The 22,230-nt window shown below is 39.9% G+C and overlaps 1 protein-coding gene across 4 annotated transcripts in view; it reads left to right on the top strand.

Annotated features, from left to right (window-relative positions):
- SUGCT (succinyl-CoA:glutarate-CoA transferase) overlaps nt 1–22,230 on the top strand; it is a 787,630-nt gene that overhangs the window by 652,088 nt on the left and 113,312 nt on the right. For all 4 annotated transcript variants that reach the window (XM_005888147.2, XM_070369345.1, XM_070369347.1 and 1 more), the window contains one exon: nt 22,117–22,180. In XM_005888147.2, coding sequence (XP_005888209.1) covers nt 22,117–22,180 — 64 coding nt within the window. The remainder of the gene's footprint in view (nt 1–22,116; nt 22,181–22,230) is intronic.

Raw genomic sequence — 22,230 nt, forward strand, 5'->3', positions numbered from 1 at the left:
CAAAAGCAGAGACATTACTTTGCCAACAAAGGTTCGTCTAGTCAAGGCTATGGTTTTTCCCGTGGTCATGTATGGATGTGAGAGTTGGACTGTGAAGAAGGCTAAGCGCCGAAGAATTGATGCTTTTGAACTGCGGTGTTGGAGAAGACTCTTGAGAGTCCCTTGGACTTCAAGGAGATCCACCCAGTCCATTCTGAAGGAGATCAGCCCTGGGATTTCTTTGGAAGGAATGATGCTAAAGCTGAAACTCCAGTCCTTTGGCCACCTCATGTGAAGAGTTGACTCATTGGAAAAGACTCTGATGCTGGGAGGGATTGGGGGCAGGAGGAGAAGGGACGACAGAGGATGAGATGGCTGGATGGCATCACTGACTCGATGGACGTGAGTCTGAGTGAACTCCCGAGGTTGGTGATGGACAGGGAGGCCTGGCGTGCTGCGATTGATGGGGTCGCAAAGAGTCGGACACGACTGAGCGACTGATCTCATCTGATTGTCAAATGGCTACTAAGTTTTTTGGATACAAATGTGTGTTAAGTTGTTTTGACATAATCACTTAAGCAAATTATTCTTTATTTTTTGCCTAAAAGCACTGTGAAAAAAGTAGTGAGACACATAATAGGAACTGAGAAAGTTTGAGAACATCTGGCATGTAAATGGACATGAGGATAAATGGATAGATATTGATTAAATTTCTATTTTGTTCAATTAAATATGAATGTTAAAATTTCTAAAGGAAAAGAATAGTGAAAGTATAGATGTATATCTGCCAAACAAGTAAATGTGGGGGAAAATTGAATGTGGGGAATCAGTCTCAATCTCAAAAAAAGCAAAATGGGATTTTTGTTTGCAATATAAGAAAGCCAAACCAAAGTTTTAAGAATTAGAAAGGAAAATGCACCTATAATTACTCAGAAATGATATGACTTGAGTTACTAATAAAAGTATTTTTCAGTTATAAAATAAAAATTTTAAAGTTAATTTCATTTTTATATGCTAGAAATAGAAAAGTTTTAATGAAAAAGAAGATTCATTCTACCATATTAAGTAAAATGGACTGTTTTTGTTAGGGATAAATCTAATGAAAATGTGCAAATCTTGTATAAAAAATGCTTACACTTTATAAACAGTTTTATAAAAATACTAAAAAATGACAATAAAATGGAAATTATTAAAATAAATGTTTAATGGGAACTAAGGTAATATTGGGGAGAAGGCAATGGCACCCCACTCCAGTATTGTTGCCTGGAAAATCCCATGGATGGAGGAGCCTGGTAGGCTGCAGTTCATGGGGTCGCGAAGAGTCGGACATGACTGAGCGACTTCACTTTCACTTTCCACTTTCATGCAATGGAGAAGCAAATGGCAACCCACTCCAGTGTTCGTGCCTGGAGAATCCCACGGACAGAGAAGCCTGGTAGGCTGCAGGCTACCATGGGGTCGCACAGAGTCGGACACAACTGAAGCGACTTAGCAGCAGCAGCAGCAAGGTAATATTGTAAGAATATTATTTCTGCCTAATAGGGTTTTCCTGAAATTCAATAGGCTAACTTTCAAATTTATAAAGAAGACTAAAAGGCTAGGAAACCCTGAAGACAAATCATGGGGCAAGGTGGGGCAAGGACATTAACAAATGAGATGTTATGCAGTCAGTGTGGGATAGGCAGTAGGGTAAACAGACAGACCCTTAGGAAAGAACCAAGAGCCCAACATGCACAGAAATGATCTACAACAGGGTTAGTATTTCAGAGTCATGAGGAAAAGGACTGTTTAAACATTGTTCTAAGGGAAAAATGATATCGAATTCCCTTTCACATTATACAGGAAATTAAATTCCAGTTTTTCCAAAGAAGTCAAACTAAGGAAAATCCAAATTTAAAACATCTGAAAACAAAACTTTTTATTTTGTGATAATTGTAGGTTCTCATGCAGTTGTAAAAAGTACTACAGAGAGATCTTATGAACATTTTACCCTAGTTCTAGAAGAGTAACATCTTGCAAAGCTGTCTTAGAACGTCCCAACCAGGATATTAACATTGACACAGTCAAGATACAGAACAGTTCCATCACAAGAATCCCTCTTGTTTTCATTTTAAAGCCACACCACCTTCCTCTCCTCCACTCCCATCTTTCCTCCTCCACTAATCTGTTCTCTATTTCTAGAATTTTATCATTTCAAGAATGCCATGTAACATATTGTGCTTCCAAGGTGTCTCAGTGGTAAAGAATAAACCTGACAAGCAGGAGACACAAGAGACGTGTGTTCGATCCCTGGGTCGTAGAGATCCCCCTGGAGGAAGAAATGGCAACCCACTGCAATCTAGCTTGAGAAATTCCATGGACAAAGGAACTTGGTGGGCTTTGAGTGACTGAGCACATGTAACATATTCTATAGGTTACATATATAAACATAACCTTTGGGGGCTTGCCTTTTTCACTGAGCCTAATTCCCTGAAGATTCATACAGGTTGTTGTATGAATCAATTGTCAGTTCCTTTTAATTGCCTAGGAGTATTTTCTAATATAGATGTAGCACAGTTGGCTTAATAATTGACTGTTTGAAGGATATCTGTGGTGTTTCCAGTTTGGGGCTACAAATAAAGCTCTATGAACATTGAGGTGCAGGCTTTTGTATGAACATAACTTTTACTTTATCAAGAATAAATGCTCAGGCATGCAACTACTGGGTCATATGCAGCTGCACATTTACTTCTTTAAAAACTCCCAAGCTGTTTTCTGCAATCACTGTACCATTTTACTTTCTCATCAGAAATCTATGAGTGATCCAATTTCTCTTTACCAATATTTGAGTCCATGTGTTCTCAGTCACTCAGTCATGTCCAACTGTTTGTGATCCCATGGACTGTAGCCCGCCAAGTTTCTCTGTCCATGGGATTTTCCAGACAAAAATACTGTAGTGAGTTAGCTGCTACTTCCTCCTCTGGGGGATCTTCCCCACCCAGGGACTGAACCCACGTCTCATGCATCTCTGTCATTGGCAGGTGGATTCTTTACCACTGTGCCACCTGGGAAGCCCTTGCTAATATTTGATGTCACTTTAAGAGTTGTAGCCATTCTGGTAGATACTTAGTAATGTTTCCTTGTGCTTTTAATTTGCATCTCCCTAATGGCTAATGATGTAACAACTTTTCATGTGCTTTGCCATCAGTATATCTTTTTCAATGAAATGTCTGTGCATGTCTTTTGACCTATCTTCTAATTAGATTTTTTTTTTTTTTACTGTTAAGTTGCAAGAGTTCTTTTTATATAAATGAGATACTAGTTTCTTTGTCAGATATATTGCTTGCAAGTATTTCTCCTAGTCTTAGCTTTTTCATCCCTTTAAGGTGATCCTTTTTAGAGCAATGTCAAATATTTATTTCTAAGATTTTATAGTTTTAAATTATGTATTGAAGTCCATGATCCATTTTGAGTTAATTTGTGTTTGAGTTATGAGATGAGACTTAGGTTGTGATTCTTTTTTTTCCCCTTTTTCCCAGTTGCTCCAATATAATTTGTTGAGTCTAGCCTTCTTCCACTGCATTTACACCTTTGCCAGATATTATTTGGGAACATCTGTATGGATATATGTCTTGAGCTCTCTATTTTGTCAATTTATGTATTTATCCCTCTGCCAATACCATACTCTCTTAGCAGTGATGTACTATAGAGCAATTATTGGTATAACTTTATGTCATATAGACTGATTCCCTTTCACTTAATTCTTATTTAAGTCCTTCTGGGGCTTTTGTCTTTCCAAATAAATTTTAGAATAAGCTTTTTATAGATTCAAACAACTTTGCTAGGATTTTAGTAAGAGTTACATTGAACCTCCTCAAAGATAAATTTGAGAACTGACATCTTTACAATGTTGATTCTTCCTATCCAAGAACATAATATGCTTCCCCATTCATATAAGTCCCCTTTTATTTCTTTATTAGCAAGTGAGTGAAAAAATAAAACCATAATATTTTCAATTTATGTTCCAATGAAGGACTTAAAGCCAGAATATATAAATAACTCTATGAATCAATGAGAAAAAATAATTAAGCCAATAGAAAACATGCAAATCACTTGAACAAGCATTTCACTGAAGACATATAAATACCTACTGAGCAGAGGAAGTATACTCAACCTTATTGGTAATAGGACACATCACTAGGAACACAGCTAGTGGAGGTGATGGAATTCCAGTTGAGCTATTTCAAATCTGAGAAGATGATGCTGTGAAAGTGCTGCACTCAATATGCCTGCACATTTGAAAGACTCAGCAGTGGCCATAGGACTGAAAAAGGTCAGTTTTCATTCCAATCCCAAAGAAAGGCAATGCCAAAGAATGCTCAAACTACCACACAATTGCACTCATCTCACACACTAGTAAAGTAATGCTCAAAATTCTCTAAGCCATACTTCAACAATACGTAAACTGTGAACTTCCAGATGTTCAAGCTGGTTTTAAAAAAGGCAGAGGAACCAGAGATCAAATTGCCAACATCTGGCGGATTATCGAAAAAGCCAGAGTTCCAGGAAAACATCTACTTCTGCTTTATTGACTACACCAAAGCCTTTGACTGTGTGGATCACCACAAACTGGAAAATTCTGAAAGAGATGTGAATACAAGACCACCTGACCTGCCTCCTGAGAAATCTGTATGCAGGTCAAGAAGCAAGTCCAGAAGCAAGTATGCAGGTCCAGTTAGAACTGGACATGGAACAACAGACTAGTTCCAAACCGGGAAAGGAGTATGTCAAGGCTACATATTGTCACCCTGCTTATTTAACTTATATTCAGAGTACATCATATGAAATGCTGGGTTGGATGAAGCACAAGCTGGAATCAAGATGCTGGGAGAATATCAGTAACCTCAGATACCCAGAGGACACCACCCTTATGGCAGAAAGCAAAGAGGAATTGAACAGCCTCTTGTTGAAAGTGAAAGAGGAGAGTGAAAAAGATATCTTTAAACTCAGCATTCAAAAAACGAAGATCATGGCATCTGGTCCCATCACTTCATGGGAAATAGATGGGGAAACAATGGAAACAGTGAAATATTTTATTTTCTTGGGCTGCAAAATCACTGCAGATGGTGACTGCAGCCTGAAATTAAAAGACGCTTGATCCTTGGAAAGAAAGCTATGGTCAATCTTGGCAGCATATTAAAAAGCAGAGACATTACTTTACCAACAAAGATCCATCTAGTCCAAGCTATGATTTTTTTCAGTAATCTTGTATGGATGTGAAAGTTGGACTATAAAGAGAGCTGAGCACTGAAGAATTAATATGTTTGAACTGTGGTGCTGGAAAAGACTCTTGAGAGTTCCTTGGACTGCAAGGAGATCAAACCAGTCCATCCTAAAGGAAATGAGTCCTGAATATTCATTGGAAAAACTGATGCTGAAGCTGAAACTCCAATACTTTGGCCACCTGATGTGAAGAACTGATTCAGTTTGAAAAGACCCTAATACTGGGAAAGATTGAAGCTGGAAGGAGAAGGGGCGACAGAGGATGAGATGGTTGGATGGCATCACCGACTCAGTGAACATGAGTTTGAGTAGGCTCTGGGAGTTGGTGATGGACAGGGAGGCCTGGCATGCTGCAGTCCATGGGGTCACAAAGAGTTGGACAGGACTGAGAGACTAAACTGAACTGAACTGATTGATAACTCAATCAAGGAAATAAAATCTAAAGCCTCAACAAGATAACATCACACAGGGATTAGATTGGGAAAATCTAAAAACTCTGAGGACATCAAGTTTTGCTAAGGATATAAAGCAACTGAAAATAATATTCACTGCTGGTGAGAATGGTTGATAAATCATTTAGAAAAATAAGCTGAAATGTATGTTGCATGAAGAGATGGGTTAAGAGCAGCATTACTTATCATGGTGAAATAACTGGAAACAACAAAAGAGTAGAATGAATTAATAAATTATGATAAGTTTATGTAATGGCATACTTTACATGAATCATCACAATTGGGCCATGGCCACAAGCTTCAAAATTAGATGAATATCACTAATAATGCTGAGAGAAAAAGCAAGTCAGGAAGGATGCAGACTCATGACTTCACTGATATAAATAGGTGAAAGCAAAGACTAAATTGTTAAGAGATATGTGAATATGGAGTACAGATTTTTTAAAAAAAGGAAATGATAAAAAAATTCAGGGAAATGATTATTTGGGGATGGAGAAGGGAGGGATTGGGGCAAACTTAGGACTTTAAACATTTTGTTAATGTTTTGTTTCTTAAGCTGGGTGCATGGGTGGTCATTTGATTAGAACTCAAACTATGATATATATTATAATACCTCTTTGGATGATTAATATTAATATTTTTAATTAGAGAAAAGAGGGGAAGGTCTGTGTCACATGCATTGTTAGCACCAGAAAAAAGTTAGGTTACAGTAATTGTTTCAAAGGAAATAAGAAAAACAATGTCAGCATTTAAATCTGATTTCCGTTGTGCAAGTAAAGTTAGGCAATTACATGTCAAGTTTTTATGAATTTATATGTTATCTTTGCTCTTTTTTGTGGTCATGGTTTTCAGGAACAGTTGAATTAACTTTTGGCTTGTTAATTTTAAGTTATGCTTTCAGTTATGTAACTTTTCAAATATTTTTTATTGAGCCAGAGTAAAGACTACACTGATAAAATGTACAGTACAATAAATGAGATTATTCCAGTGCTTTTTTTAAACTTCCTATGTGAATATTAAAAATATTCAATATTAAAAATATTGGAAATGGTTTTCTAAGGTTTTCTCAAGAATGTTATGATTATTTTCTTCAAGTGTGGCTAGATTCACTTTACATGTAAATGTGATGCCTATTGTTTTGCTGAATTCCTAGAGTTACCCTTTTCGGGTTTTTTCCATGGTTAATGGCTATGATCCTTGCAGAGCTTCTCAGCATGGCCTCTGGAATGTGCAATATCTAGGAAAGTTTCAAGATCACCTGGAAAACTTCAGGAAACTGAGGGAATTACAACAGAACAATGGAACTTGATAATTACATTCTTAAAAATGAGTATATTTTGGTCAAGAGAACTTTAGGGATTTATTAAAAGCTTCAAACAAGAGTACTCCCTCCATCTCCCCTACCCATACAAAAATGAAACCAAAAGGAGCCACTTACTACTTAAATAAGCAAATATTAATAACTAATATATTTAACTCAACGAAGCCTATAAATACTGTTGAACATCTACCAGATAGTGCCAGATAATGTTCAAAGTACTGAAAATGTAGCAGAAAAATGAACAGATATTGTGTAATAATAAGAGACCAGTGCAACTCACTCCAGTATTCTTGCCTGGAAAATTCCATGGACAGAGGAGCCTGGTGGGCTACGGTCCATGAAGTCGCAGAGTTGGACAGGACTGAGCACATATACACATGCTTCTTGAGGGCAAGGACTTTATTTTTTTCCTGTGACCCAGTTTTCCCTTAGCACTTAACAAATCACAGAACATTAGTAGGCACTTAATACTTATTATTACTCATTACCATTAATACATTTAACATTTGTTGCATGAACAAATGTGCCTCAGAGCCACATCAGTCAGTTCAGTTCAGTCGCTCAGTCGTGTCCGACTCTTTGTGACCCCACCAATTGCAGCACGCCAGGCCTCCCTGTCCATCACCAACTCCCGGAGTTCACTCAGACTCACGTCCATCGAGTCAGTGATGCCATCCAGCCATCTCATCCTCTGTCATCCCCTTCTCCTCCTGCCCCCAATCCCTCCCAGCATCAGAGTCTTTGCCAATGAGTCAACTCTTCACATGAGGTGGCCAAAGGACTGGAGTTTCAGCTTTAGCATCATTCCTTCCAAAGAAATCCCAGGGCTGATCTTCAGAATGGACTGGTTGGATCTCCTTGCAGTCCAAGGGACTCTCAAGAGTCTTCTCCAACACCACAGTTCAAAAGCATCAATTCTTCAGTGCTCAGCCTTCTTCACAGTCCAACTCTCACATCCATACATGACCACAGGAAAAACCATAGCCTTGACTAGACAGACTTTTGTTGGCAAAGTAATGTCTCTGCTTTTTAATATGGTATCTAGGTTGGTCATAACTTTCCTTCCAAGGAGTAAGTGTCTTTTAATTTCATGGCTGCAGTCACCATCTGCAGTGAGCTGGTCCTTAATGGAACTAGAGTTTGAACCTAGTCTATTGATAATGAAAAACAGATGCCATTTATTCTGAGCTTGGGCTTCCCTTGTGGCTTAGCTGGTAAAGAATCTGCCTGCAATGTGAGAGACCTTGGTTCAATCCCTGGGTTGGGAAAATCCCCTGGAGAAGGGAAAGGCTAGCAGTATTCTGGCCTGGAGAATTCCATGGACTGTATAGTCCATGGAGTCACAAACAGTTGGACATGTCTAAGCGATTTTCACTTCACTTCACTTCATTCTGAGCTTACTCTGTCCAAGACAACATGCTCACTGCTTTGCATTTTTTAACTCACTTAATCCTCACAAACTCCTGAGAAACAAATGTCGTTGTCCTGTTTTGACTGCTGAGGGTTCTGAGCTTCAGAGTACTTAAGTGCCTTGCCCAAGATCACCCTCTAGATCAGTTAAGTTCAGTCGCTCAATCGTGTCTGACTCTTTGTGACCCCATGGACTTTAACACACCAGGCTTCCTGTCCATCACCAACTCCTGAAGCCTACTCAAACTCATGTCCTTCGAGGTGGTGATGCCATCTAACCATCTCATCCTCTGTCATCCCTTTCTCCTCCTACCTTCAATCTTTCTCAGCATCAGGATCTTTCCAATCAGTTGGTTCTTTGCATCAGGTGGAAAAATACTGAAGTTTCAGCTTCAGCATCAGTCCTTCTAATGAATATTCAGAACTGATTTCCTTTAGGAATGACAGGTTGGATCTCCTTGCAGTCCAAGGGACTCTCAAGAGTCTTTTCCAACACCACAGTTCAAAAGCATCAATTCTTCAGCTCTAGCTTTGTGGGTAAAGTAATGTCTCTGCTTTTTAATATACTGTATATGTTGGTCATAGCTTTTCTTCCAAGGAGCAAGAGCCTTTTAATGTCATGGCTGCAGTTGCCATCTGCAGTGATTTTGGAGCTCCCCTCCAAAAAAAAAAAAAAAATCAAAAATCTCTGACTGTTCCTTTGTTTCCCCATCTATTTGAAAGAAGTGATGGAACCGGGTGCCATGATCTTAGTTTTCTGAATGTTGACTTTTAAGCCAACTTTTTCACTCTCCTCTTTCACTTTCATCAAGAGGCTCTTTAGTTCTTCTTCGCTTTCTGCCATAAGGATGGTGTCATCTGAACATCTGAGGTTATTGATATTTTTCCCAGCAATCTTGATTCCAGCTTGTGCTTCATCTAGCCCGGCATTTCACATGATGTACTCTGCATATAAGTTAAATAAACAGGGTGACAATATGCAGCCTTGGCATACTCCTTTTCCTATTTGGAACCAGTCTGTTGTTCCATGTCCAGTTCTAACTGTTGCTTCTTGACCTGCATACAGATTTCTTAGGAGGTAGGTCAGGTGGTCTGGTATTCACATCTCTTTCAGAATTTTCCACAGTTTGTTGTGATCCACACAGTCAAAGGCTTTGGTGTAGTCAATAAAGCAGAAGTAGATGTTTTTCTGGAACTCTCTGGCTTTTTTGAGGATCTGGTGGATTTTGGCAATTTAATCTCTGGTTCCTCTGCTTTTTCTAAATCCAGCTCCAATATCTGGAAGTTCACGGTTCACATACTGTTGAAGCCTGGCTTGGAGAATTTTGAGAATTACATTGCTAGCGTGTGAGATGAGTGTAATTTGTGGTAGTTTGAACATTCTTTGGCATTGTCTTTCTTTGGGATTGGAATGAAAACTGACCTTTTCCAGTCCTGTGGCCACTACTGAGTTTTCCAAATTTGCTGGCATATTGAGTGCATCACTTTCACAGCATTCTTTTAGGATTTGAAATAGCTCAACTGCAATTCCATCACCTCCACTAGCTTTGTTCATAGTGATACTTTTTAAGGCGCACTTGACTTCGCATTCCAGGATGTCTGGCTCTAGGTGAGTGATCACAGCATCGTGGTTATCTGGGTCATGAAAATCTTTTTTGTATAGTTCTTCTGTGTATTCTTGACACCTCTTCTTAATATCTTCTGCTTCTGTTAGCTCCATACCATTTCTGTCCTTTATCGAGCCCATCTTTGCATGAAATGTTCTCTTGCTATCTCTGATTTTCTTGAAGAGATCTCTAGTTTTTCCCATTCTATTGTTTTCCTCTGTTTCTTTGCACAGATAGCTGAGGAAGGCTTTCTCATCTCCCCTTGCTATTCTTTGGAACTCTGCATTGAAATGGGTATATCTTTCCTTTTCTCCTTTGCCTTTAGCTTATCTTCTTTTCTCAGCTATTTTTAAGGCCTACTCAGACAACCATTTTGTCTTTTTGCATTTCTTTTTCTTGCAGATGGTCTTGATCACTGCCTTCTGTACAATGTCTCTAACCTCCATCCATAGTTCTTCAGGCACTCTGTCTGTCATATCTAATCCCTTGTATCTATTTGTCACTTTCACTGTATAATTGTAAGGGATTTGATATTGGTCATACCTGAATAGTCTAGGGGTCTTCCCTACTTTCTTCAATTTAAGTCTGAATTTGGAAATAAGGAGTTCATGATCTGAGCCACAGTCAGCTCCTGGTCTTGTTTTTGCTGACTGTATAGAACTTCTCCATCTTTGGCTGCAAAGAATATAATCCATCCGATTTCAGTATTGACCATCTGGTGATGTCCATATGTAGAGTCTTCTCTTATGTTTTTGGAAGAGGGTGTTTGCTATGACCAGTGCATTCTCTTGGCAAAACTCTGCTAACCTTTGACCAGCTTTGTTTTGTACTCCAAGGCCAAATTTGCCCGTTACTCCAGATAGCTCTTGACTTCCTACTTTTGCATTCCTGTCCCCTATAATGAAAAGGACATCTTTTGGGGTGTTAGTTCTAGAAGGTCTTGTAGGTCTTCATAGAACCATTCAACTTCAGCTTCTTCAGCATTACTGGTCAGGGCATAGACTTAGATTACTGTGATATTGAATGGTTTGTCTTGGAAATGAACAGAGATAATTCTGTCACTTTTGAAATTGCATCCAAATACTGCATTTCAGAGTCTTTTGTTGACTATTATGGCTACTCTATTTCTTCTAAGGGATTCTTGCCTGCAGTAGTAGATATAATGGTCATCTGAGTTAAATTCACTCATTCCAGTCCATTTTAGTTCACTGATTCCTAAAATGTTGGTGTTCATTCACTCTTGGCATCTCCTGTTTGATCACTTCCAATTTGCCTTGATTCATGGACCTAACATTCCTGGTTCCTATGCAATATTGCTCTCACAGCATCAGAGTTTACTTCTATCACCTGTCACATCCACAATGGGGTGTGTTTTTGCTTTGATTCCATCTCTTCATTCTTTATGGAGTTATTTCTCCAGTCTTCTCCAGTAGCATATTGAGCACCTACCAACCTGGGGAGGAAGTTCATCTTTCAGTGTCATACCTTTTTGCCTTTTCACACTGTTCATGGGGTTCTCAAGGCAAGAATACTGAAGTGGTTCGCCATTTGCTTCTCCAGTGGACCACATTTTGTCAGAACTCTCTGCCATGACCCGTCTGTCTTGGGGGGCCCTACACGGTATGGCTCATAGTTTCATTGAGCTAGACAAGGCTGTGGTTTGTGTCATCAGTTTGGTTAGTGATCTCCCTCAAAATCTCAGCCAGGCCCAGACCACAATGCTTCCTCTTTCCACAACCTTTGTCTCTATGGGAGCCAGAATATCCTTGGATACCTAGAAGGGAGCAATTCAGTGTATTCATTAATTGGGCTGCATGGTGTCAGGCAATCCATTTGAATGATTCCCCCTCACCCAATAAATTGACTAATTTATTTTACAGAATTGACCACATCAGCTAGTTATTTTAATGATAAATCAAATGATGCTTTTCTACTTTTTCTTTTAGTAAGTCTCCAACTGATGGAGTCAGTTTAGGGTCAGACATACCTACATTATAATCCAAAGTCAGATACTTATTAATTTATAAAATCTTGGGAGTGTTTTGTTTAACCACTTTAGGCTTTCATCATGGTATTAGTAGAAATGCAGGCAATAGCAATTCTTATCTAGTTAATTAATCCTCTCACTAGGAGGATTAAATGGAGGTAACTCTTTAGTTCCTGACACAATGTCTGACCCTTGAGTTTTGTTGAGCAAAAGCTGCTGTTGTTATATGTATCATTGTAATTAACCTTATGCTTTATTTCAATATCATCTTTGTTCTGTGACTTTCACTGACCTCCTTGACCTACATCTTTTCCTTTCCTTCCAAGATATACACAGTTACTTACTTTTGCTCATTGGATATTACTCCTTCATTATGGAATGGAAACTGTGTTGTAAAAAATTGGCTTAGGTCTCTTTTTGCCTACCTTCTAAATATAGGCACTTTGAATGCCAGTTCATTAATCCTTTTACTCTCAGCTCTTTCATGAATGGATAGATTGTTTCTCTTTTGGGCATCTTTGTTAATGTCATTGATGGTATTACATTGATTTTTGATAAGGTCTTTTACACATATCCTTTGTGTCCATCCTTTGATGCTTTTGAACTGTGGTGTTGAAGAAGACTCTTGAGAGTCCCTTGAACTGCAAAGAGATCCAACCACTCCATCCTAAAGGAAATCAGTCTTGAATATTCATTGGAAGGGCTAATGCTGAAGCTGAAACTCCAATACTTTGGCCACCTGATGTGAAGAATGGACTCATTTGAAAAGACCCTGATGCTGGGAAAGATTGAAGGTGGGAAGAGAAGGGGATGATAGAGGATGAGATGGTTGGATGGCATCACCAACTCAATGGACATAAGTTTGGGTAAACTCCGGGAGTTGGTGATGGACAGGGAGGCCTGCCATACTGCAGTCCATGGGGTTGCAAAGAGTCGGACACGACTGAGCAACTGAACTGAACTTTGTGTTCATCAGTTAATAACAATACTCTATCTCTCTCTTTTTATTTGTATATGGCTTGCTAATTCTACTCTTGACTCAGATCCCTTGCTTTTCCTAGAGATTTTCACTGCTTATATGTGTATGTGTCAGGGTCACTCATTCGTGTCCAGCTGTTGTGATTCCATGGACTGTAGCCTTCTAGGCTCCTCTTTTCATGGCATTCTCTAGGCAAGAATACCAGAGTGAGTTGCCATTCCCTTCTCCACACTGCTTATATAGTGGATATTGATTTTTGTGTTATGGTTTTTTCCCCCTATTTTTTCCTTGCTAGTACTATATTATAGACTTTTTTCTGCCCTTCCTACTATAGGACTTTATTAAAAGACTTTATTACTTAAACTTTTATTTCCCACATGGCTTTAAGGTATACATTTTACTCTTTCCCCCCATCATTAATACATTACCATTTGACTCTATCATTAGGCTGTCAATCTGTAAAACTCTTGAGGAAGAATGAGAGACCTTATTTTAAATAGGCCTGATACTTTGCGAGAGAGATTGGTGCACTGTCTACAATTCTATTCTTATCAAGAAGAGGCTTTTGAAATTTCAAAGAAGAAATTCAATTTTGAAGAGCTACCAAACCATGAAGGATTGAAGGAAGATAAAATAAGTTAAAGGAAGGACAAAGTACACATCAGAATTCTCAGGAAGGTCCTTCACCTTAGTTTAAAATAACTCATTATGCAACAAAGAATATCCTGAGTGGCCAGACTGAGGTTCCAGGCATGAAATTTCCTTCAAGGAAAATGACAGTTGAAGTTCCCTAAGGCTGAGGCTCCCATTACGTTGTTAGTGGTCAGAAAAGAAAACACTTTACATTTGAATTTCTTGGTTAAGATAATAGAGATCAGGGTGCTGCCTTTGGATGAGAGAAGGAAAAGGAGATATTTAGTAAGGATTACAAAAGAAATGTTATACAAATGGTAGCAAGTGGCAGTTCCTGCATTTCTGGTGAAGTTTACTGGGACCTAAGTCTAAAGTGCAGCAGCAGAGAGTTCTGTTAAAATCCAGACAGGCTGCCTGGATCCTGAGGTTCTCAAATATGTTATTGAACAGAGCAGGACTCGCCTCACAAACAAGGCTGGAGAGTTTCCTAACATTCAGAGTCAGCAGGCAGAGTTTCTAGGGATGGCACTGCCAGGCTCAGTTGTTCTGAGATTACCTGACCTGATTCACAAAGCAAGTCGATGGAATTCGCTGGACCTCTGATTTCACATTTTATAGGTAGGTGGCCACCAAGCAGGGGAATAAGTCAATTCTTTCTGAAAATGGGGGCTTGGAGTAGCCCATTTACCTCATAATTGTACAAACACTCCAGCAAATTAGAAATGGAATTATCTTGCTTTGCAAACGTAAGAAGAATTTGTATTTCTGCTTTAAATCGAACAATTTTCAATGCAAAGGAATTGATCCAGTTCGATAAGAAATTTTCATATTGGGAATGTCACATATAGGCATCAGTGGGGGAAGAACTAAAAGGAGTAGACTCCCTAAGCTGCTTTCATGCAAAACTTCAGTCAGCTGCTAGCTTCTGCTTTGCAAAACTTTGACATCTGTCCCTTGACCTTTACCAGCTACCCTTTCACGTTTGATACTTCACGTTTGCTACATGATTAAAATTCAGCGTTAATTAATTTTAACACTATCAGTTAAGTTATATTTAGCTAAGAACACTCACTTTTGTCTTTTGTGAGTAGCACTGCAGTATTATTACAAAGAGGTAGTCAGGAGGGCAACAGAGATACGAGAAGAGAAGAATGATTCAGTGTGCAGATAATTGTTTCAAGTGAAATTTAGCATGGTATTTTTGTTCCTGTCCTCAGTAGAACTGAGATTTAGCACCTCGAGTTGGCATTTAGCCCCCACCCCCACAAAGGAGGAGGCTGTGCTGGGCGGGTGCTGAGAATGAGCCTCACCAGAATGAAATTATAGCACAGTTCTAACACTGGCAAGAATTTTCTCTGGCCAGCTCTCGGCTGCAAAGCTGGTGATGCCAAAAGAAAGGCAAGGCATTCCTAGAAAGGATCTCCTTCTGGCATTGGCTTCACCCTTAATGAGGAGGTTTGACATGGTCATTTAAAAAGCATCATTACCAAAGTGGCAACCATTCCCAAAGAAAACACTGGAAGCCAGAATATTTAGCCACAGAAGGGTTATAGTTCTCACCTTAAAAAGTCACCCAGGAGGTTGTCTTCTTGATAGCTTATTCCATAATGCAACCAGTAAGCTCACTGAAAACGGATAAAACTAAGGAAATTTGTCCTCTCTCCCTGAGTTTTCCAAGTGAGAAAACTCTTTTTTGGCTTTGTTGGGGCTTTGTTGCATTACAGGGCTTTCTCTAGTCCCAGGGCGTGGGGGCTTCTCTCCAGTTGCAGCGCGCAGCTTCTCTAGTTGAAGTGTGTAGCGCAAGGGCTTATTGCAGTGAGTGGGCTTCTCTAGTTGTGGCACTCAGGCTTGGTTGCCTCTAAGTATGTGGGATCTTAGTTCCCCAACCAGGGATTGAACCTGAGTCTCCTGCATTGGAAGGTGGATTCTTAACCACTGGACCACCAGGGGAGTCCCAGAAAACATTTTTATTAGTTTATTTATTTCATGCTTTTTTGCTCTGTGGAAAGATAGTCCATAATAAAGATAGGGATATGCAAATCTTGCTTTAACCTGAAGCTCAAAATGCTGTAGAACTATTACAACTACTACTCTTTAGGATATTAGTGTGAAATTGTGGTCCATAAGTTCACTGGGCCACTGCAATACTTCTGCCCTTTTTGTTGTTGTCATTCAGTTGCCGAGTCGTGTCTGACTCTGCGATCCCAGGGACTGCAGCATGCCAGGCTTCCCTATCCTTCACCATCTCCTGGAGCTTGCTCAGACTCAATGTCCATTGAGTCAGTGATGCCATCCAACCATCTTGTCCTCTGTCGTCCCTTTCTCCTCCCTGACCTCAATCTTCCCCAACATCAGGGTCTTTTCTAATGAGTTGGCTCTTTGCATCAGGTGGCCAAAGTATTGGAGCTTCAGCATCAGTCCTTATAATGAATAGTCATGATTGATTTCTTTTAGGATTGACTAGTTTGATCTACTTGCAGTCCAAGGGGCTCTCGAGAGTCTTCTCCAGCACCACAGTTCAAAGCATCTGCCCTTTAGATCCAAGTACAGAATAGCACAAGAGAAGCTCTGCTCCTGGTAGACAGTGCAGGTGAAGACAGCACTCCGTATGTAATTCACCCATATGTGTCTCAATAAGATGCAGTGATAGCAATAATAAACTGAATTTGGGGGTTCTTTGATGCAGTATACACAGGCTGCCGCCAACTGGTAAAGACCTAACTTACAAAAACAACTTCGTAGCATTTTCATTTGTGTATGACACAATATGTTTCCTCAACAAGAGTTAATTAATTATATAATTCAACTTTTGTGTTCTAGAATCTAGTTCCATGCCCTCATCACATCTTCTACCCACAACTGGAGGACACTTGATCTCTGGCAGCTTTTGTTTTCCTGCCCACTCAGGGGGAAAAATGACAGCCTCTCTGTGCCAAGGATTTAAGTAGCTCTGTTTTAGTAGCCAAGTGTGATTGTTTTTGTTCAGTCGCTAAGTTGTGTCTGACTCTTTGCAATTCCATGGACTGCAGCATGACAGGCTCCTCTGTACTCCACTGTCTCCCAGAGCTCACTCAAATTCATGTCCATTGAATTGGTTATCTAACCATCTCATTGGCTATCTAACCATCTCATCTTCTGTTGTTCCCTTCTCCTCCTGACTTCAATCTTTCCCAGCATCAGGGCCTTTTCAAGTGAGTTGGCTCTTCACATCAGGTGGCCAAAGTATTGGAAATTTAGCTTCAGCATCAGTCCTTCCAATGAATATTCAGAGTTCATTTCCTTTAGGATTGACTGGTTTGATCTCCATGCTATCCAAGGGACTCTCAAAAGTCTTCTTTAGCACCACAATTTGAAAGCATCAATTCTTCAGCACTCAGTCTTCTTTATGGTCCAACTCTCACATCTATATATGTACTGGAAAAATGATAGCTTTGACTGTATGGTCCTTTGTCATCAAAGTAATGTCTCTGAATTTTAATACACTGTAAAGGTTTGTCATAGCTTTTCTGCCAAGGAGCAAGTGTCAGTTAAATTCATGCCTGCAGTCACCATCTACAGTAATTTTGGAGCCCAAGAAAATAAAATTTGTCACTGCTTCCACTTTTCCCCCTTCTAATTGCCATCAAATGATGTGAGTGGATGCCTTGACATTAGGTTTTTCTAATTTTAAGTTTAAAGCCAGTTTTTTCACTCTTCTCTTTCACACTGATTGAGATTCTCTTTAGTTCCTCTTCATTTTCTGCCGTTAGAGTAATATCATCTGCATATCTGAGGTTGTTGATATTTCTCCTGGCAATCTTGATTCCAGTTTGTGATTCATCCAGCCCAGTGTTTCACATGCTGTACTCTGCCTGTAAGTTAAGTAAGCAGGGTGGCAATATACAGACTTCTCTTCCTCCTTTCCCACTTTTGAAACAGTCCATTGTTCCATGTAAAGTTCTAACTGTTGCTTCTTGACCTGCATACAGGTTTCTTAGGAGACAGGTGAGGTAGTCTGGCATTCTATCTCTTTAAGAATTTTCCATGTTTGTTGTGATCCACAGAGTCAAAGGCTTTCAGTTCAGTTCAGTTGCTCAGTCATGTCCGACTCTTTGCAACCCCATGAATCGCAGCACGCCAGGCCTCCCTGTCCATCACCATCTCCCGGAGTTCACTCAAACTCATGTCCATAGAGTCAGTGATGCCATCTAGCCATCTCATCCTCTGTCATCCCCTTTTCCTCCTGCCCCCGATCCCTCCCAGCATCAGAGTCTTTTCCAATGAGTCAGTTCTTCGCATGAGGTGGCCAAGCATTGGAGTTTCAGCTTTAGCATCATTCCTTCCAAAGAACACCCAGGGCAGATCTCCTTTAGAATGGACTGGGTGGATCTCCTTGCAGTCCAAGGGACTCTCAAGAGTCTTCTCCAACACCACAGTTCAAAAGCATCAATTCTTCGGTGCTCAGCCTTCTTCACAGTCCAACTCTTACATCCATAGATGACCACTGGAAAAACCATAGCCTTGACTAGACGGACCTTTGTTGGCAAAGTAATGTCTCTGCTTTTGAATATTCTATCTAGGTTGGTCATAACTTTCCTTCCAAGGAGTAAGCGTCTTTTAATTTCATGGCTGCAGTCACCATCTGTAGTGATTTTGGAACGCAAAAAGATAAAGTCTGACACTGTTTCCACTGTTTCCCCATCTATTTCCCATGAAGTGATGGGACCAGATGCCATGATCCTCGTTTTCTGAATGTTGAGCTTTAAGCCAACGTTTTCACTCTCCACTTTCACTTTCATCAAGAGGGTCTTTAGTTCCTCTTCACTTTCTGCCATAAGGGTGATGTCATCTGCATATCTGAGGTTATTGATATTTCTCCCGGCAATCTTGATTTCAGCTGGTGCTTCTTCCAGCCCAGCGTTTCTCATGAGGTACTCTGCATAGAAGTTAAATAAGCAGGGTGACAATATACAGCCTTGACGTACTCCTTTTCCTATTTGATACTAGTCTGTTGTTCCATATCCAGTTCTAACTGTTGCTTCCTGACCTGCATATAGGTTTCTCAAGAGGCAGGTCAGGTGGTCTGGTATTCCCATCTCTTTCAGAATTTTCCACAGTTGATTGTGATCCACACAGTCAAATGCTTTGGCATAGTCAATAAAACAGAAATAGATGTTTTTTCTGGAACTCTCTTGCTTTTTTGATAATCCAGCGGATGTTGGCAATTTGATCTCTGGTTCCTCTGCCTTTTCTAAAACCAGCTTGAACATCTGGAAGATCGTAGTCAATGAAGCAGAATTAGATGTTTTTCTGGAATTCCCTTGCTTTCTCCATGATCCAGTGAATATTGGCAATTTGATTTCTGGTTCCTCTGCCTTTCTAAACTCAACTTGCACATCTGGAATTTTTGGTTCAAGTACTGCTGAAGCCAAGCTTGAAGGATTTTGAGCAGAATCTTGCTAGAATGCGAAATGAATTTAATTACCTGGTAGTCTGAACGTTCTTTGGCATTGCCCTTCTTTGAGATTGGAAAACTGACCTTTTCCAGTCCTGTAGCCACTGATGTTTTTCAAAATTTGCTGCCATATTGAATGTAGTGCTTTTATAGCATCTTTTAGGGTTTGAAATAGCTCAACTGGAATTCTGTCACCTTCACTAGCTTTGTTTGTAGTAATGCTTCCTAAGACCCAGTTTACTTTACCCTCCAGAATGGCTCTGAGTTGACCACACCATCGTTGTTATTTGGGTCATTGAGACTTTTTGGTATATTTCTTTTGTGTTTTCTTGCCACCTCTTCTTTATCTCTTCTCTTCTGCCAGGTCCTTTCCATTCCTGTCCTTTATCATGCCCATCCTTGCATGAAATGTTCCCTTGATAGCTCCACTTTTCTTGAAGAGCTCTCTAGTCTTTTCCATTCTGTTTTTTCCACATTCTTCATTCAAGAAGGCTTTGTCTCTCTTTGCTATTCCCTTGAACTCTACTTTGAGTATATCTTGCCCTTTCTCCTTTACCTTTCACTTTCTTCATCCCTCAGCTATTTGTGAAGACTCTTCAGAAAACCACTTTGTCTTCTTGCATTCTTTCTTCTTTGGGATGGTTTTGGTCACTGCCTCTTGTACAATGTTATGAACTTCTGTCCATAGTTCTTCAGACACTGTCTAGCAGATCTAATCCCTTGAATCTATTTGTCTCCTTCACTGTATAATCATAATAGATTTGATCTAGGTCATACCTGAATGGCTTAGTGGTTTTCCCTATTTCCTTAAATTTAAACCTGAATTTTCCAATAAGGAGCTGATGATCTGAGTCATGGTCAGCTCCAGCTCTTGTTTTTGCTAACTGTTTAGAGCTTTTCCATCTTTGGTGTAAAGGACATAATCAACCTGATTTTGGTTTTGACCATCTGGTGATATCCATGTGTAGAGTCATTTCTTGGATTGTTGGGAAAGGGTGTTTGCTAAAACTGTGAGCCTTTGCCCTGCTTCATTTTGTACTCCAAAGCCAAACTTGCATATTATTCAGGGTATCTCTTGACTTCCTTCTTCTGCATTCCAATCCCCTATGATGAAAAAGATATCTTTTTTTTTTTTTTTAATTTTGCTGTTAGTTCTAGAAGGTGTTGTAGGCCTTCATGAAACCAGTCAACTTCAGCTTCTTTGGCATCAGTGGTTGGGGTATAAACTTGGATTACTGTGATGCTGAATGGTTTGCCTTGGAAACAAACTGAGATCATTCTGTCATTTTTGAGACTGTGCCTGAGTACTGCATTTCAGACTTTTGTTGACTATGAGGGCTACTCCATTTCTTCTAAGTAATTCTTGACCACAGTAGTAGATATAACTGTCATCTGAATTAAAGTAGCCCATTTATGTCCATTTTAGTTCACTGATTCCTAAGTTGCTGATGTTCAATCTTGCCATCTCCTACTTGACTATGTCCAATTTACCTTGATTTGTGGACCTAACATTCCAGGTTCCTATGCAATACTGCTCTTTACAGCACTGAACCTTACTTTCACCACAGACACTTCCACAACTGAGTGTTATTTCCACTTTGGTCCAGCTGCTTCATTCTTTCTGGAACTATATGTAATTGCCTTTTGCTATTCCCCAGTAGCATATTGGATACCTTCCAACCCAGGGGAGTCATCTTCTGGTGTCATATCTTTCTGCCTTTTCATACTGTTCATAGGGTTCTTGTGGCAAGAATACTTGCAATTTCCTCCTCCAGTGGACCAGGTTTTGTCAGAACTCTTCGCTATGATCTGACCTGTCTGTCTTGGATGATCCTGCAGGGCATGGCTCATAGCTTCATTGAATTATGCAAGTCCCTTCGCCACAATAGGCTGTGATCCATGAAGGGGAGTAGCCAAATGATTCAGCATCAAGCCACCTTTCTGCTGGTTGGGCTCTGATAGAACACCCCTGTCCTAGTAACTGCCTTGACTCTTAACCCTGAGGTCAAGTCTACTTTGTTTCCTGGATGTGTGCTGTGCTAAGTCGCTTCAGTCATGTCTGACTCTTTGCAACCCTATGAACTGTAGTCCACCAGGCTCTGTCCTTGGGATTCTCTAGTTAAGAATACTGGAGTTGATTGCCATGCCCTCCTCCAGGGGATTTTCCCTACCCAGGGGTTGACCCTGCTTCTCTTATGTCTCCTGCATTGACAGATGGGTGCTTTACTACTAGTGCCATCTGGGAAGACCCACTTTCTTGATGAGACACCAAATACCTATCTTGGTCCAGTGCATGAGAATGAATCAGTCCTCCAGGATGGGGTTTCTGGCTTTTTTTCTCAGTTGCCCTAGTTTTCTCAGTTTGTCCTAGTTATAAAACCTGGTCTTATCAGTAAGGTCTTGTGACCACTGAGAACATCTTTGGTTTCAGTCTCCTGCTCAGGCCTCTGACTAGGGTCTACTCTAACCTGGGCTCCCTATCAGCTGGCTCTGCTCATGGCTTGTCACAGTGGCTTTGATTTGTCCACTTTATGTAGTCCCTGGGCCTCCTGGATATTCTGGTTCACCTTTCAAACTGGACTGACTGCCCACACCTTCCACTGAAGAAATTTCTAGGAGCACATATGTACTACAGTAGGCTCCTCTGTTTCAGGTCCTGGGTCCTCTCATATTCTGTCTTTCTGCAGTTGACCTTGGTCCAATCCTGCTTGAGGTCATGGAGGAATAGGCTGAGCTTTAATATATAGAGGATCAAAAATAGATGAAAGGGGGGAATCACACCCTGTATTTAAGAGCAAATAACATTTTTAAGACTAAGAAGACTATAAAAATGAAGTTGGCTAGCCCTTGAGTCTTCTAATTCTTTTTGGCTTCACTTGGTTTAATATAAAACGAAAACATTTTAACCTCAAATACTTTCAAATTAATATTTCAAAAATCTCTGTTTTGTAATCATTTTTTCAATGGATTGAATAGGTATCTTTCCACATCCCTTGAGATTGAAGATAAATTTACTTTGTAAGTTATTTTTCTCTCTTTTTTTACATTTTAGGTGTTACACAATGACCTCATTATGGAGATGAAGCATCCAACTGTGGGGAAAATATCAGTCCCAGGTTTGAAAATCTTTATTTTTCTTAACTCCTTTCTTCATAAATTTATTCCG

Source organism: Bos mutus, chromosome 4, assembly GCF_027580195.1.
Source record: "Bos mutus isolate GX-2022 chromosome 4, NWIPB_WYAK_1.1, whole genome shotgun sequence".
NCBI lineage: Eukaryota > Metazoa > Chordata > Mammalia > Artiodactyla > Bovidae > Bos > Bos mutus.